This window comes from Hypanus sabinus, chromosome 7, assembly GCF_030144855.1.
Source record: "Hypanus sabinus isolate sHypSab1 chromosome 7, sHypSab1.hap1, whole genome shotgun sequence".
NCBI classification, from domain to species: domain Eukaryota; kingdom Metazoa; phylum Chordata; class Chondrichthyes; order Myliobatiformes; family Dasyatidae; genus Hypanus; species Hypanus sabinus.
Window position 1 is genome coordinate 19,749,879 of NC_082712.1, and position 17,774 is coordinate 19,767,652.

At 39.6% G+C, this 17,774-nt stretch overlaps 1 protein-coding gene across 1 annotated transcript; it reads right to left on the minus strand.

The window, feature by feature from the left end:
• Positions 1–11,106: 11,106 nt before the first annotated feature.
• On the minus strand, positions 11,107–12,791 carry hand2 (heart and neural crest derivatives expressed 2). The gene is made up of 2 exons (XM_059973818.1): positions 12,252–12,791; positions 11,107–11,236 (listed from the first exon to the last, which is right to left on the minus strand). Exons 1-2 carry the CDS (start codon positions 12,789–12,791, stop codon positions 11,138–11,140), a joined length of 639 nt encoding a protein of 212 aa, XP_059829801.1. The 3' UTR covers positions 11,107–11,137.
• Between the last annotated feature and the right edge of the window lie 4,983 nt (positions 12,792–17,774).

The window sequence follows — 17,774 nt, forward strand, 5'->3', positions numbered from 1 at the left end:
AATATTATTTTACTATTACATAACAGTTTAAGAAAATGATTTTAGACAATGTGCAAAAAGAGCCGTGAAGAATCCAGCCATAAAGCATAATGCATATAAGATAAAAATCAAACAAATGTGAAACATAAAATTACAGTTAGAAAGGCGTGCAAACAAGCGACCTATAAAATGTGAAACTTCCATTGCCTCGAAAAATTCACCTGTTATTAGCCTATATCATTGTTTAATCTGCATTTAAATTACTTCAAACATTATTTAAAATTTCACTCTCCAGGCCTTAAATATTTATGACATCATATAAAGCATTAAAGATTTTTTTTTTTGCATACCAGTTTCCTGAATCGGTAGTACCGTGAAATGGTTGGGATATAAGTGCCAGACCTAAATAAGGCGAAATAAATTCTACTCGGGAACCAATGCCTGCAAAAAAAAAGCTTTGGAGTACTTGAAACGCACTTGTTATCACAATTATTAGTGAACGGATTCCCTTCCCTTGCAAGTGAAAACATTGGTGACACAGTTAAAAACTCCTTATATATTTCTCTCGCGATGAAATATGGTTCCCGTTTCCTTGCTTTCAAGGGGTTTCAAGTGGCGTTCGATGCGATGTTCCACTTTTCTTGTCAAAATATTTACTATTTAGTTATTAACAAAAAAAAAATCCATTGACAAACACTGAATCTGGCTCCGTTGACTGAATACAGACAAACTGCAGAATCGCAGTCAGTGACATTCAGACCTTGGCCACTTGGGAGGTCTTGAGAGTACCTCAAAACTGAAAGGGTCTTTATACACACGCACGCACACACTCGCGCGCACACACTATATATTAAATCCATATTATATTAAATATCAGAGATCTAGTCCATTGTGGTATGAGCGGGGAAGAAATTTGCAGACCTTTGCCCTCAAATGCGTCTTAGACGAATTTGCTGCGAAGCTGTCTTCACTGCGCGGACAATAAAAAGGGAAGGCGAAAATTTGAGGGGATATTCTCGCTTCTCCTGTTCAGATTTTTGAGGAAGTGAGTATCTTATTTTGATGCTTTACTTCAGAATATTCGCCGTCTGGCCTGTTATAACGAAGAGTAGGCGCGCGAGCTGTTCTAAAGCATAATTTAATTAAAATCTGGACTCTCACGAGGAAATCTAAATTGTCTCTTCTCTTCTGTTACCAAGACGAATCTGTCCATGTCCTTGTACTACGATATTTTAATTGTAGCCGTCTTTCCCGTGTTGTTTTTTTTTCGCGAATGTTTCTCTTCGTAATAATTTTGCAGTTAGTTCAGAATTTCAAAGCGTCATCCAGATTTTAAGGATTAAATGCGTTTCATCCAACGCAGGGTTACATATGTTAAAAAAGTTAAAAAGTCTGAACCAGCTGGCCTCCACTTTGACTCAGTTACCACAGTCGCAGGAAGCCTCTTGTTTTTTTTTGGTTAAAAGAATGAAGTTGGCAAGCGCGTGTCCCTGTTAATGCTCGTCGTGTCTAATGGACCTTCAAACGCTTGCCCTCCGAGACTCTTTCTGGCCAGCGATCATTTTATTTTCAGTCACAACAAGCCGCAGCTTTCCATTCATACAAAGCCCATTCTAAAAATACAAAACTTGTTTTCTTTCTTTGATCTGTGTCTTCCGGCATGTCTATAAACTTATATACGCAAACCTATGATATGTCATATATACTGTACATAAACGTGTTTAAGTGTCACGTATGTACACATTTCTTACATATATATATTATAAATATCAGGTACACACACACGCACATACATATATATGTGTGTGTGTACATATATATATCTATATATGTACGTTTTTGTATGTGTGTGTATGTGTGTGTATGTGTGTGTGTATATATATATATATATATATATATATATATAGAGAGAGAGAGAGAGAGAGAGAGAGAGAATTATATATATATATATATAGATAGGTATACAGAATATCAGACCATTGCGAGACACGGTCCAACTTAACCCTCCTGTCAGTTTCTATCCACCGGTTTATCAGAAATTAACACCGAGCAAATCGTCAGTATTTCCCATATGGATTTAACGCTGCTAACTTTCCATTCACATACGCCATTGGCCACACTTTTACTTGCCTATAAACACATTTAAACTCTGTACACGTATATAAAAGTAGTTTATATTCCTGGAAAGTTTTGCTTCATAGCGAGGGGGTTAAGGGACTGCATTTTTGTTATTTTCGTGCTCTGTTGAGGTTAAGCCAGTGACTTGTGGACAGGGGAAATATGAGGACGAAATTCGGTTGAAACCTATACTAATCCCTTTCCCGATTTAAAGTTTATAAACGTGAAACGGCCAGGCGACAAAACGCTGCCAAAATAAATGCAAATTCGCAATCGTGCAGATGCAGACAGACACGCATGTGAGGTATCTGTGAGTATGAGCACAAATTGTCGACAATGGCGTATTTTAAGTCAAACGAAATCGAGATCCTTAGGCCAACTTAATTTGACAATCTCACGACAAAACCAACAAAATATATTTTGAGTTCGCTCAGTTGATTAGACGCAAACCACTCTGCAGGTCCCCGGAAACTAAGTGTTTTTAGTGGTCAGGTGAGCGGGTTCCAGGAGTGCTGAGGATGTTTGGATATAAAATTCCGGCTCTGATGATTTCAGGCCAGCCTGATTTGTCACGACGATATGTTTTCCATGGGAGTGTACGGGAGAGGGGCTGTGGAGACACAGAGGACAGTCCGGAAACCCAATCTCACATACAGTAGCGGCAAAGTCTCCGCTCCATCTGGGATCTGTCACACTGACAGCGCTATAGGTCAGAGAGAGACTCCAAAAACACAACAAGGCATTCTCCGGCATATCAGACCATTGCGAGAGACCGTCCAGCCTAACTCTCCCGTCGATTCCTATCCGCCGATTTATCGGAAATTAACACCAAGCAAATAGTCAGCATTTCCCATATGGATTTAAGACTGCCAACTTTCCATTCGCATTCGCCATTGGCCACGTTTTTTACTTGTCAGAGTTTAATAATATACCTATATTTTATATGCTATGTAAATTATATTCTATGTGGATAATACAATGCACAAACTGATGTGCTTCCTGACTCTTAATTTCTCTTATTATTCCCGATTCAATAAGTGTCCATGGTTTTGATTTTTCTTCATTTATATATTTCAGCTTATTGTTTTCTAAATCTTCCTCTAAATGCATCTCGACTTCTATAAAGTCGGCGCCTGATGCGGGCAATTAGAAAGACATTTAATATTTTAACGATGGGAATTAATTTAAGCGACTGATCAGGCCCTCAAATACTCTTATGTATTCAGCGGTTAACAACCTGTACAGCTTGGCAGTATCCGAGTATATGGAAGCGGTTATCTTAACCGCTCGATTTGCTCCTCACAAACTTAATACTAACACATCCAACCTTGTCTATGTTCCAGCCAGCTTATGATCAATTGTTTCGTCATCTTCCACCTCATTGAGGGCAAACATGTACAGCAGTGAACGAAATCCAGAGAAATAAAGCTGTAATTTGGATAATGTTAAATTAGGATTTATTCCTCACTGTTACAGTTCATTTCGCTAACTACCCTGAACAAATTACAGGGAATTTAAAGATTACTCAGGATATAATTAATAACTCGAATGTCGAAGTATAATTAGTGTGGACTTTTATATCGCTGGGTCCGTCAGTATTTATCGCCATAACTTTTAATATTTTATATGGCGGCCGTTGACTACCTGACCAATAAACCGGACATTTATATTATAAAACAAAATAATATCGAGAAGCCATGGCCGATTTTGAAACTTAAAAAAACTCATTTAAAATCGTTAAACAATCGGATCAGCATTTTTTTTGCAATTCACTAATGAAATTCATGCTTTGAAAGGTTATTTATTCTAAGAAGCGGATTGCCGCTTCTTTTTTACATATAATTGGAGTGCAAATTGCCGGGGGGCTCCAAAAATCTATTTTAAGGAGAGTTCCTCATTCGTCATAATTATCCAGTCCCTATAGCCCATAATTTTAGGAAGCCAATACAAAATGGAAGTTAGACTAAGATATCAGAAGTTTCAATCTGGCAAAGCAACTTGGGGATCTGAACACAGGGATTTCCTAAGTACAGTTGCGACCTGACCTGCTGAATATTCTAATCGTTTTCTGTTTTTATTATAAGTTCTGATTAGTCCATAAGAAAAAGCTTGCCGCGGCGGATATCGCACATTTCGCTTTCCTGAAGATTTGCATATTATTCTGTTCCATTACAACGACTTTGGGAAGTCTGACGCAAACATGACTTTGACGCGCAGCTAGGGTAGGTTGCTATTTTATTTCTAGGTATATAATGGCTATCAAGTTCAACAAAAAAAAAACCCTTATTACTCGGGTAAAAACTAAGCCCATCCACATTTGCATGGAATCAAACAACATTAATACTAAAATTGCACAGAAAGACTTCCTCGATACCTCTATAAAGCCCTCGTTGCTTCGTAGACAGAGAGTAGTAACCGTGTGAAAGATACTGCAACAAACCTAACATTTCAATTAACGGTGCCTGCAAAAAAATCTGAAGGGATTGTTGACCCTCGACAATCTATTTTTCCTTATATGCTTCCCTATATTTACGATGCTAAAATCTCACCTCACCCCGACCACTTATGCCACACGCAAACAAGCTACAAATATGTGCACACACACATGCACACTCACGCGCGCGCACACACATAGGTACATTTACATTTTCGCCATGCACACATCGACTCTCGCACATAAACACCACCCAGCCGCCTTTAAACATCGCGAAGGTGGACAAAGCACGCAATGCACTTCCAGTTACCGCGGTGGGACAATTTTAGCACAGGCTGCCGTATGGCACATTAGAATACTTCTGCAACACACACACACGCACACACACACACACACACACACACACACACACACACACACACACACACACACACACACACACACACACACACACACACACACACACACACACACCAGCATTTTGAAATCCAATGACTCCAACTGGAAGGAGTTGGGATGATTACACCCAATTCGAGAACAGGATGGCTCCTGACCGTCTGATGTGACGTCAACATGTCTATAGGCAACTTTGGAAAGATAGAGAATGCGCCGCGGGGGAAGGGCCAAGCACAGTAATCACTCCCAGATGTTTGTAATACCCGAAATAAGAACTCGCGCGGTGTCGCAAGATCACACTTTAAACCAACGATATAAATACGACGAACAATGTCTTGAAAATGGCCCGGACAAACAAAACCTCGATTTCTATCAAGTTAAATAGACAAGCTTGTATGTAGAAACTCTGTTTGAAACTTGTTATTTTGTTAAGCAAATTTCTAATAAATTGGTAGCGAAAAAAAAAACTGGAAATACATCAATTTCTGAAACGTTCAGGTTGTCGGACCGAAGCGATTTGGGGTTGAACTCAATAGTTTTTGTTAATGTACTTGTTTTTTTCCCTTCAAGTCAGAATCAACAGTTAAATTGTGGTATGATTGGTTCATTTGAAATGTTCCGCATGGACAGCACAAAACTAACCACCTGCTTGTAAGGTCAATTTTGTTTCTTTGGTTCTTCCATTGGCATCTAGCCTAAAGGTCATCCCAAGGTCAAGGATTATCTCCAGCTTCGATCGGATGGGAATGGCCCCAGAATCTATCTTTGACGCCATCTTGACACTGATAACAAATTATCAGCAATTATCTGGTTATTGGAGCCATTGGGAACCTGCTAATATCATGTTAATGTTAATCAATTGGTATGCCTTTGGGGAGATGCGCGTCGAGGGGGAAAGTCTGTGGAGACTTAGAGGGTAGTCATTGAGAGTCTTCAGGATAATGCATCTCTCTGTGGAGGCAGAATATTGCCTCTGCAATGTCTCCCGCCAATTACCTCGGTCATCTAAGGCCAAATATGAACCAGGAAACAGTGAACAGGAATAGCAATATTCCTAATCAAACTCGTGCGTAACATTCACGAATAAACACGACACATAGGATTAATTGCAAATACATCATCAGATGATCAATCACGCCGGTTATCTTTGCTAGCGTTCTTCACAGAAACGTCAATTATAATTTTTGCTTGAAAAAATTTTCAGCCGTCAGGAGGTGGTATTTGCCTGCATTTCTTTGATACGATTTTGGGCGTTGTAAGTAATATCGTTTGACAGATTAAAAAATAAATCTATATTGCGAATTTTACAGAAGGCACTTGTAACTGAGTGGTGAACCGGCTTGTTTCTGTTCGAGGAGAGCAAGTATCGTTTACAGATAGGTAATCCCAATTTGCATCCACAGAAACACACACACACACACACACACACACACACACACACACACACACACACACACACACACACACACACACACACACACACACACACACACACACACACACACACACACACCAGAAGGAATTCAGCAGCCCAGACCGCATCCATAGAAATTAATAAACAATCGACGTTTCGGCCGAGACCTTTTGTAATTTGCTTCCACAGTATCGTCCACCCTCAAACTGTTTGATAGCATTTTAAAAATGGAAGAACATAGTTGTTCCTGGCCCTACTTCTTGAGATAATTATGATTTAAAGCCCTAATTAATCAAAATGTCTTGAAATTTCTCTGCACATAACAAGTCTATTCATTTGCCACAGTGCATATTCCTTCCCGACTTTTGGTCACGCGTGCCAGCGGCAAACCCCGAGACCGTCTAGGTGCGCCATCACTCACCTCTATTCCTTTTGGCACAGTAATTGCGCCGATTTTGTGGGCTGGCGGATTTAATATTATACTGGCAAGCGCACAAAACCATTTCCAAGCACCACGCCAGTCTAATCAAAGCCCAAGGATCATACTACATATGTGGGCTACTAATTCCGGCGGAATTTCCGAGCACCTTTTAAAAGACAGCAAGGGAACAATGGGCGAGATGATAAAATGAAACGCCGCTCTGAATTTACTGACGAGAACCAGTAAGGGAAATCCCTTTATACGTAAACAACTGCACCTCTATAATCTGACGAATTGGCGCAAGCAATATTAATATTGTTCAGAATGAAGGTCAATTTGGACTTTACTATAAAATAGAACCTTTAATTATCACATTCCACCCATTCAATTAAAGCGGTCGCAATATAGACTTTACAGCGTTTGTTAGGTAAGATCCGATTAAAATACTTTAAACCAAGTGGTAAAACTAGACCTTCGATCTAATCCAATAACACCGGCAAGATTCGCACACATTTCCCAAGCATTGGACGCGAGTGCAACTACTTTCATTCATGACATTCGTGGCTGAAAGTGATGGCGGATAAGGACGAAGTGGGCGAGAGAGTTTCTGCTTAAAAAGAGATGGGCTTCAAAATAAAAGATCCATCTGAGTTTTGACAGCTCCCGTTGCACGTTCACCCAACTGAAAGCAGTGTGCCGGGGCGAGAGAGGGAGTGAAGGGACGACGAGTGTAGTGGGGGAGCAGGGAGCCATCCAATAGAATAAATGTGTTATCGATAACACCATGCCCACATGTTGTACCGAGGGCATGTCACTGACATCGCGGATAGCCCATCAATTTACCTCAACCCATCTCGCTGCACCATTTAGCTTTTAACGTCAAATCGGGCATGTGCTTCGGCTCCGGCAAGTCTAGAGACCAAATGCTTTCGCCCCGCACAAGACTGTTTTAAAAGAGGCAGCATCCACATTAAACAAAGAGCTGGAGATCACTTCTACATTTATATCTACGCACATATCTTCTCCTGCCATATCCACATTATTAATCCATAAATTAAAAGATCTAAAACCACATTTATATTAAGGAATATATTTGCAACAGTTTTCATAAAAATATAGTAGCTTTATGGGCCATCAGCAAATGACTGCCGTTTATTTGTTCAGCGGCTTAATCATAATGTGTCAACCTCATGGCACCCAGGAACACCGTGCTGTTTAAAAAGGGATTAATCAAATAAACACACCGAGTACAGTGCAAACCATGATTTACACCACTTTGTAGAACTGAGACTACATAGTCTGATATATTTTTGAGACTATTCGATGCAACACTCAACACCTCAGAAAATGCCCGGTATTTGTTGTTGAGTTAACGCATAGGGAGTGGGGTTTGTCATGTGATTATTGGAGGGGTTATTAATTAAAATTCTCGTATTTTAAAAAGCTTTTGGATGTGGCAGAAATTGCTCACCCAAATATATAAATGTAAGGGTGTTGTGTCGCAGGGATAAACTGCTTAAAATATACTGACATGATATACAAGTCGTTTTATGTGTTCTAAGCGATTATGGCGAGTCAGTGGCAAAGAGGACCGTTCCTGTTTTACTAAAATGACAACGAACCGGTTCTGCCGGTATGGAACAAACCAACAAGTTTCAGATCATCTCAGTATAGGATGTTTACTCCTGGTGAAAGTATATTTAACTATCAGATTAACTAACCAGCAAGTTTTAGGTTACCACGGTATAGGATGTTTGTTCCTTGTAGAACTATATTTAACAATCAGGTTAGCTAATCAACAAGTTTTAGATCGCCACATTTATAGGATATTTATTCCTAGCGAAAATATATTTGACGAGCAATTTAACTAACCAACGAGTTTTAGATCACCACGTTAGAGGATAGTTTACTGGTGAAAATATGTTTTCAACCGAGTTCCCCAGAAATTGTATGTTAGATAAGCAGAGAACCTACGAGGGGATGACTTAGCCAAGCCGACACCGATAAGTGCATCAAAGTCCCTAGAAAGTGTGAGATAGACTGCAACCACCAACCGTATTAGCAACAAATGCACTTTTATGTAAACACTGCAAACATAAAATATGACCCTGTAGGGCACATCACTTTTGCCCATCCACAACCAGTTTTGTTAACCTCGCAACCTTTGCCTTTGTAACCTATTTGCACGAGGGTGTAAAGCTTCTCTTATCTTTTATGGGCAATTGCAGATGTACCTATCCGAAATGGCAATGCGTGTCATAAAAATAGAGGGGATTGTTACACACCCACGGCGCAAGTACTGAGACATCTCGGGTCACCAGGCAGTACCTTGGGATACAGAAACTTAACTAAGCACAAAAGGACCCTCTGAAATAATCCATCACAGAAAGATCATTTTGTCTTAAGACCCGCAAACGCCAGTGACCTAGTCCTGAAACCCGGTTCTCAGGATTGCTACTTTCTCTAACTTTAACACAGAGCACGTACACACGCAAACGCACAATTTAAACAGGTTTTTCCCCCCGCAGAAACTGAGATTCTGTGTTAGGTTTATGAACACGGAATTTCTTCACCGCTCCTATTGTTCTGTCGTCGGCTGCTTTTGTAACTTATCGCTATACGGAGACCCTCAAAACTTAAAACAAAACTAACGTGGTTTGAGTTCAGTGTTAGCAGACTAGAAAATTTATAAGGTCCTTCCGTCTTGAGATTGTTCGTGCAACAACATAAGTCTTTCTGACTCTGCATTTTGAAGTATTCCACCACTCCCCACTCCTACATAAACATTAAAGTCAAAATACTATTATCGAGCTGTCATGGTCTAGTTGGGCCTTCCAAGAAAGGTTAGTGCTTAACTAGACAACCCTTTTGTCGACCACTTGTTTTTATTTTTACCAATTTCCAATTATGCAATTTTCTCTCCATTATACACCTAAAACTTCATTAACATAAATTTATTTAAAATAAACAGTTGTTGTGGCGACTAAAAATCCCATGGGAGCTCATTATTCAAAAGCAAAACAAATTAATATTAATTTTTTTTGCTTGGATTTAAAAATCCAGAGGGACCAGTTCACGTTCCCGAGACAAGAGCGCTTACTCAGCGCCGGGGAATGTTTGGAAATCTTTACAAATCTGTTATAATTAATGTGTTGGATGTTTGCCATCTGCGATTTAAAGTACAGGGTGGAAAAAAACCCTCTCTCTCTGTAATGCAGCAAAACATATTTAAACTTCGTAACCCGCAGCCAGTCGGCCCTAGTTAGTGGAAGATAAGCATTTAAATATTGGACCTGATTTCCTTCATTAATAGGGCAAGCCACGTTTTCATCCGGGGCCAATATTACTGTTATTATTACCCTGCTCACTTTCTGTAATTAGTCATTAGATCGTACGCGGCCTGAATTTAATCTAGTGGCGTCAATGGACGGTCGAAATGATGCAATATATAGGTGTATAGGTTTATTAAAAAAGTGTTTTTTATTGACAATAATTACAACGTTTACATCTCCAATATTAATCTCCACTTTTTTTGGACGGAAGTGCACATATCAAACAATTACTGGAAAATAACCGAACGAAATACTGCAAGACCACAACACAACAACATAATACTATATACGGCACACTAACATGACCAAATTGCACTTTGGTACACCTACTCTTCGTTCCCATACAACATTAGAAAAACAAACCTTGAATATTTATACCCCAAAAAGACCTGCCAGGTACTTTGAAAAATACACTGCACATACATAATTCTTTACCGAAAAATTTTGTGTGTGCATGTGTGTGTGTGTGTGTGTGTGTGTGTGTGTGTGTGTGTGTGTGTGTGTGTGTGTGTGTGTGTGTGTGTGTGTGTGTGTGTGTGTGTGTGTGTATGTATGTGTGTATGTGTGTGTGTGTATGTGTGTGTGTGTGTGTGTGCGTGTGTGCGTGTGTGTGTATGTGTCTATGTATGTGTGTGTGTGTGTGTATGTATGTGTGTGTGTGTGTGTGTGTGTGTGTGTGTGTGTGTGTGTGTGTGTGTGTGTGTGCGCGCTATAAACGTTTAACACGTTAAAACAGGGTGGCGAGGGGGAGGACCAACATTCACATCTACTATAAAACAATACAACCCCTTACCAACTCGGCCTTTCTCTTCCAATTGTGAAATGCTTTTCTTCCAACATTCCGCTCTCTCTCTCTCCCTCTCTCTCTCTCTCTCTCTCTCTCTCTCTCTCTCTCTGGGGTGGGGTAAATTGCACATATAAATAAAGTTGATTCTGAACATATATAGCTTCTGTCGACGTGCGAAAGTTTGCGTGACAAATACTCGGGGAAACAATTCTGGAAGTCTCTTCTACCCCCACCTTCTAAGGTCAGGTTCAAGCTCTCACTGTTTGAGTTCCAAAGCCCAGACGTGCTGCGGCCAACCAGTCCTTCCTTTTGTTTTCTTGTCGCTGCTGCTGACTGTATTCTTCAGAACTTCATTCTGCCAAATCCCAGCAAAGTAAAACGCAAGACGATTATTTATGATGCAGCTCTAGACTTAGTTGTATTTTTGCTTTCAAACAGAAACGCGCATTACCCGCTCACAAAATATTCACGCACAAGGGAGGGAAGTGGATGAATGGGGGTTGGTGGTGGTGGAAATTAAGACGTTTTAAGCAATTACGCTTTAGTTTCAGCTTGTATTGAATTCCCAGGAAACATACTTTTCGAAAATGGAGTCTGCTGCTATGACTGAGAACCATATACTTCTGGTTTTCAGATAATATGTGTTTTTTGAATAAACACAACCACATTTAGCCTATGACCTGGTCGTTTCGCCAGATTTTCTCCCCCAGTGTTAATAAGCTTTCCCCCTGGAACCTCGTTAGTATCAGAAGGCAAAATGTTCTTTTCTCTCTAATGATTATGTTTGTTAGTAATTCAAAAAGGCCGCTAAATAAAAATTTCATTGATTAGGTGACTGTTCGAAGGTACAAAAGAGTGCCAATTTCAAATAATCTGTCAATACACAAACTTCTTAAAACTCAGTTGGATGTTGTGCAGAACTCGAGGGCCGTTGTTCAAAATCTGCAAACTTTCCAGTTCTTGCGCTTTATTTACACGTCGGTAAATGGGGAGAGATGGTAGCGATGTAATATTACCCAGGCTTCGCAGGCCAACACAATGGAACTCGGGGCAGTGCATGCAGTTATTTCGCCTTAAAGCAAATTCCTGTTGCACTCTCGATTCTATCGCCACGACGCTGACGTGCGAGCAAACCGAACCACACAAGTATCTTGTACCCTCGACATTTTATTTGAATTTTAATTGAACAAAATCGACTAAATAATGGTTCATGAATAAGATTGGGGGTTGATTTTACTAGTTGGGAAATTAAACATAAGCAAAAGTAGTTCCCCCCAAAAATAGCAATGCAGCCACTAAACTAGAAAAAGTGCGCTTTTAAAAAAGATGCAAATGTAGAAGAAAAAGACAGCGTTCTGAATTGATCTTACCAACTCTCGCTTCCTCTTTTCCTCCTTAACATCCACCTTTTTGATTTCCGCTTTGAAGGCCTCCGTCTCTCCATTCTGGTCATCCTTCGCCAGGAGGTCCATGAGGTAGGCGATGTAGCTGGTGGCTAGACGCAAGGTTTTGATCTTGGACAGCTTGGTGTCCGCGGGCACGTTGGGGATGCACTCCCGTAGCTCGGCGAAGGCGCTGTTGATGCTCTGAGTCCTGCGCCTCTCCTTGCGGTTAGCCGTGCCCCTGCGCTTGGTCGGTCGGCCTCCCGCCGCCGCCGCCGCCGCCACTGCCGACGAAACACCCCCGTACGACGTGTGATCGAGGCCCCCGCCGCCGTTCGCGTACTCGGGGCTGTAGTTGGGCGCCATCGTGTAATCGGGGGGAGACATCTCGGCATGACTGATGAGCCAACCGTGGAAGTATGGGCTCTCTTCATGACAGCGGCTGGCGGCCGCCGCAGCTGCCGCGGCGGCGAACGGATAACCATCGTGTACCACAGGGTGATGAGGAAATCCTCCAACTAAACTCATCTTTCGGTTGTACGCCACCCTTCAGTTTCCTTCCTCTCCCTCTCTCCACAATTTATTGAATGAAGATTAAACGGCAGTTTAAAAGTATCAAAGGTGTGGAATAATTTGCAATGTCGCTACGGTTTTTGTTTATTCGCCTCTTTTCGTTATTTGATGTTGAAGTAACAAACAGGCTCTAATGAAGGATTTTTAGTGTTTTTTTTAAATATCGCGGTGCTTTACTTACAATCAACTTCCTCCATTGTGCGGTCTCTCCGCGGACTTGATTCTTTGCCTTAAATAACTGTCACTTACAACAAAAAAAATCTTCTTTGAAGAGAGTGTAGTGGGCTCCACAATGCTTACAAGCAACATCAAAAAAGTACACAACACACGCATGCATGCACACAGCAATCTTCTTCAGACGAACTGGGGAAAAAAAAACTATGTACCGGCTTCTGTTTCTCTTTCTCTCTCTCTTACTAACGCACGAAAAAAAAAACAAACTTTATCAGTAACGGTGCTCCAATATTTTTTTGATCCAGTCACCACTAAACAGGACAGCAGCAGAATTTTCCGAATTTGATCTCCATGTAAAGCTACATCTTTAGGGTAGCTTGGGTTAATATATGTCGTCAGAGCACCCAGGAGCCAATGAGAGTGCAGAAGGGGCGGGCCTGTAAGAGCAACACTAGAAGTTCTCCTGACTGTTTACTTTTCTAATTGTTCGAGGCTCACATTTGGATTGGCTTGAAATTTCTTTTACATCATGAAATTAACAATGTGCAAAAAAAATCTCGTAAACAGGTATTCTTCGCACACATCTTGAAAGATTGTTTCTGGAAAGGTCGTTAAAAGATAACTGTAATTTCTATCCCCTCCCCCAACAAGAGTCCGGCGACAGCAGTCTAACTATTGCTTGAAGACTGACACAAAACCTGTAAGCATATTAATGTGTAAATATGTATATGAGATGTTGAGCAAACAGCTTTATTTTTCCAATCTTGTTCTCGCCTTCCCTTTAATAAAATACAATCGGTCGATCAAACATTGAAGTAACTTACCATAGTCTTGCAGTACCCTGCACTTTCCTTTTAACCGTTTGATATATCGCGTGTTGCAAATGGATTTTTTTTTTGCTGATCGTTTTAGCACTACGATGTCAGATCAAATTCAGCATGGTCCGATTTAAAATCTATCTGATCCGATTTAAAATCTATGATTAAAGCTGACATGGTATCTTATCACAAAACTAACGTTAACTTAAGGTAAAATCTTATTCAGTTTCTTGAGGAAAGTAAGCTATAAATATTATGAGTACATTTATATATAGAGGAAATAAGTAATATTTTTCTAGGTAACACATGGAGTCAGTAAGTATAGCTCTATAGTTACAATACTTTGGAACCAGCATTTTCTTTCATAGTTTGAAATTAAGCCCATTAAGTTGGGCCACATGCGAATCTTAATTATTTTATTAAAAATAAAGTTAATGTATTTTGAATATAAAACAACTGATACAGAATGTGTAAAATTGTAAGACAATATATATTTAATTTTTTCTTCCACATTTTCAGGCGGGTCGAGCCTAAAGCAACCAAACAAGGCAGAAAAAATACTGGAAAAGGAATCTGTATGAAATTGAGATGGAATGGCTTTTTGTTTGATAACTATCCATTATAATTCATAATTGTTAACCACTGTAGATGTAAATACAGCTATCGCTTTGGACAAGGATGGCTGTATTTTAGAAAAGGATGGCTGTATTTAAAAAAAAAACAGGCAGGGTATGAAAAATAACCAGTGAAATTGGTTATAGCGGATATGAAAGTACTGCAATACAGATGGACATGCAATAATCATTTCTGGCTTGTCCAACCTCTGAGAAAAGGCCAATTCCATTCAAAAACGTTTGTTATACTTGTACGGATGTAGAAGACTTACGCAGTCAAAATTAATCTCCTTGTATCATAAAAACCGCCCTTGTCCCAATAAAACCACTCAATAGTTTTGTCTTTTGAACTGGACACTTTTTTTTTACTAAGCGAATACAACCCATAAGTACACTTGAAAAGTGAATATATTGAGTGCCACTAACGTATATTTCTAGCATTGAAACTAGTTTGCCACAATACATAGTATTTGAAAGTCTCAAGCATTGTTGTTAAGAATGCAGTTTGTTTTATATTGCAATGTTAATGAAAACACTTATTCAATCGGTAAAGATTTTGTTCTTCATTTACTTCATTTTGCTATTCAGAGTAGAACACGGAAAAATATACATTTTCCCAATTTCCAAGTAAGAATGAGTCCAGTTGTAGAAGTTAGTTGCAGCGATGCAGAGGCATCTACTTTAAAGGAGCGTTGCATTTTAAGGGGAGACGAAACAATTGTATGAATGGTGTATACAAACCTGACCATTAAATGTTTGGATTATAAATAAAAATCAGTAAGTTCAGTTTTGTGTTCAGCGAGCTGCTCAGAATTCAGGGTTTTATTTTTGGAGTTGTGTTTCCACGGGCACCTAGACAGCGGGTGCGACAATATGCAGCAGGACGCTGATTCTACTGCTGCGAAGAGAACCGGCAACATTAGCTAATCGCCTAAACAACACACACCCTGAGCTGTGGTCTTGCAGGCACAAAGAGAGATGCTGCCACTCCTTGTTATGAGTCAGAATCAAAAATGTACCAAAAATATCTGGGAGTGAGTAGATGAGCTTTTTTTTTCTGCAATTGAAAATTCAACACTATTTCCAAGTTCTAAGGCGTGAAAGTCAAGAAGTAATCCGAATATGGATCAGGATGAATATAGCGACTGCAGTTGAGTTCAAGTAAAGACATAAACCGTGAGTCCACGTGTATAACTGAGCTCTACCAACGAGCACCATGTAAGTGTTTTACTATTTTTCAGTGTTCATGGTCCATGTAATATTAACATAATTAGAACTAAGGTCGGGTTATAACGAATTCAAAGCGATTACACATTGAGGGAGAAATCTGGGGTACCTATAGATGTTTGGAAACTGGCAGAGAACCCACGCCTTTCTCCGGCTGCTACTCCGAACCCACAGCCTTGTGCAAAGAAAAGGTGGGAGCCTTGCTCAAAATAAGGCGACGCAATAGTCATATTTACATCACTTTAGTTCATCAATTGAAATGAAATCTGTAAATGTGCAATTATAAAAAAGATCAAATGAAAGTACACTCTCCAGTCAAATTAAATCAATTATGTACAGTACATATATATGAGTGTCTGTATACACACACACACACATACATAAATAATTGACCATATATCTATATTTACAATATATATTTGTAGGTGCTTAGCAAGGATAAATAAACCAATTTGATCATTTTTTAGGGGACTGGATAATAGAAAGTGTGGACCTAATGGGTTAATGTCATAAATAGAATTCGCTGACTTTCAACTTTAAGTTTCAGAATTTCGACCCTGGTCCAAAATAGAGGGAATTTCTGTGTGCATTTCAGTGGGAAGATATGGCGAATTATTATTTCCCCACACCTTGAACTAATATCAAATTTTTTACGCTGATATACACAGATATGTTTCACATCCACACCCACTTTTACAGAGTTAATAGGCGAGGAAGGCAGACCCCCGACGATCTATGTACCAAATCTCTCCAGTACGCAAGAATAGCCTAGATGGAGGGAGGAACACTCAACCCAGATTCCGTATCTTGCTATACTAAACTCCCCAAACCCAGCGGATTTCTAATAAACACGATACATTGTATTGCTATATTGATTCTAAAAATAAGCGCCATTGAACAGCCAGAGAAGAAATGTCGACTAACTTACCCCGAGCAGAGGTAGCCCACCTCTAAACTTACCTAAACACCAGAAGTATAGGTCCCTTTAAGAGGTAACAGGTATGTACATGTGTCAAGAGAATGAATTATTAAGGTGCGCTGCCATCTTTTCTCATAGGGTGGCGCAGTTTAGTACCAACAGATTAAGTGGAAAATATAGACAGGGTACCTTAATAATGCGCAGTAATACCGTCTTTTCTCTTTTCTCCCTTCTTCTAACTTATCAATGACATATTAGACTTCAACTTGGATTAGTATTGCGTGTGGGGATTTTATATTGCTGCTTGTTTCAACTTCGGTACCTGACGAGCAAATTTTTGGTGCAAGCAACTCTTAATGCCGGAACTCATTTATCCCTGATCAATATAAACATCCATTAAAAAAAAATTGATAAGTTGGCCTCCAAGTTGGGACGCGAACGAAAAAAGATGTGCGGGTTTTAATGCAAACGCGGTTTGTTCAATTCCCGTGAAAAATATTCACAGCACTTTTGGAACTCATGTATTGAGGTAGGCTGAATTGCAGATTGGTAAAATGCTGATGAGAAATATTAAGAAACCACATCTATCCTAATAACATAAATTATCCTACCGTGCAAACACACGACTAAGAATTTGCAAGTAGTGGCATCGTTCGCAAATGGTTTGTTCCTCTGAGCGAACCTCACACAGCTTTGCCCTTTTCGTGCTTAAGACCAAAACATAACTATTTCACAAATAAATGCATGGATGTATCTACGGATTTGTGATATATATTTTTATTTATCAAATATTTATATTTATCGCCGTTTTCTTCACCAAATATTACGAGCAGATGTATTACGTTAATATCAGTAGAATTTTACTGACCTGTGGCACATCTCGACCATTTGTGAATACATCTCTCAATATAACCCGACTGGAGCTAACTGAATGCGTGAATGAATACAAGAAAATATTAATAACAATACATTTAATGGTTTATTTATATAATGCTGTGTGCACGCTATCGGTGTAAGTACACGAAAGTCCATTAGTAGTGGGTGCCAGGAATGCTCTGTGGTGGTAGAGGCAGATACATTAAAGACTTGTAAGAGACTTTACATCAATGTGAAGAAAATGGAGGGATATGGACATTGTGTAGGCAGAAGGGATTAGTTTAGTTGGCCATTTGATCACAAATTTAAT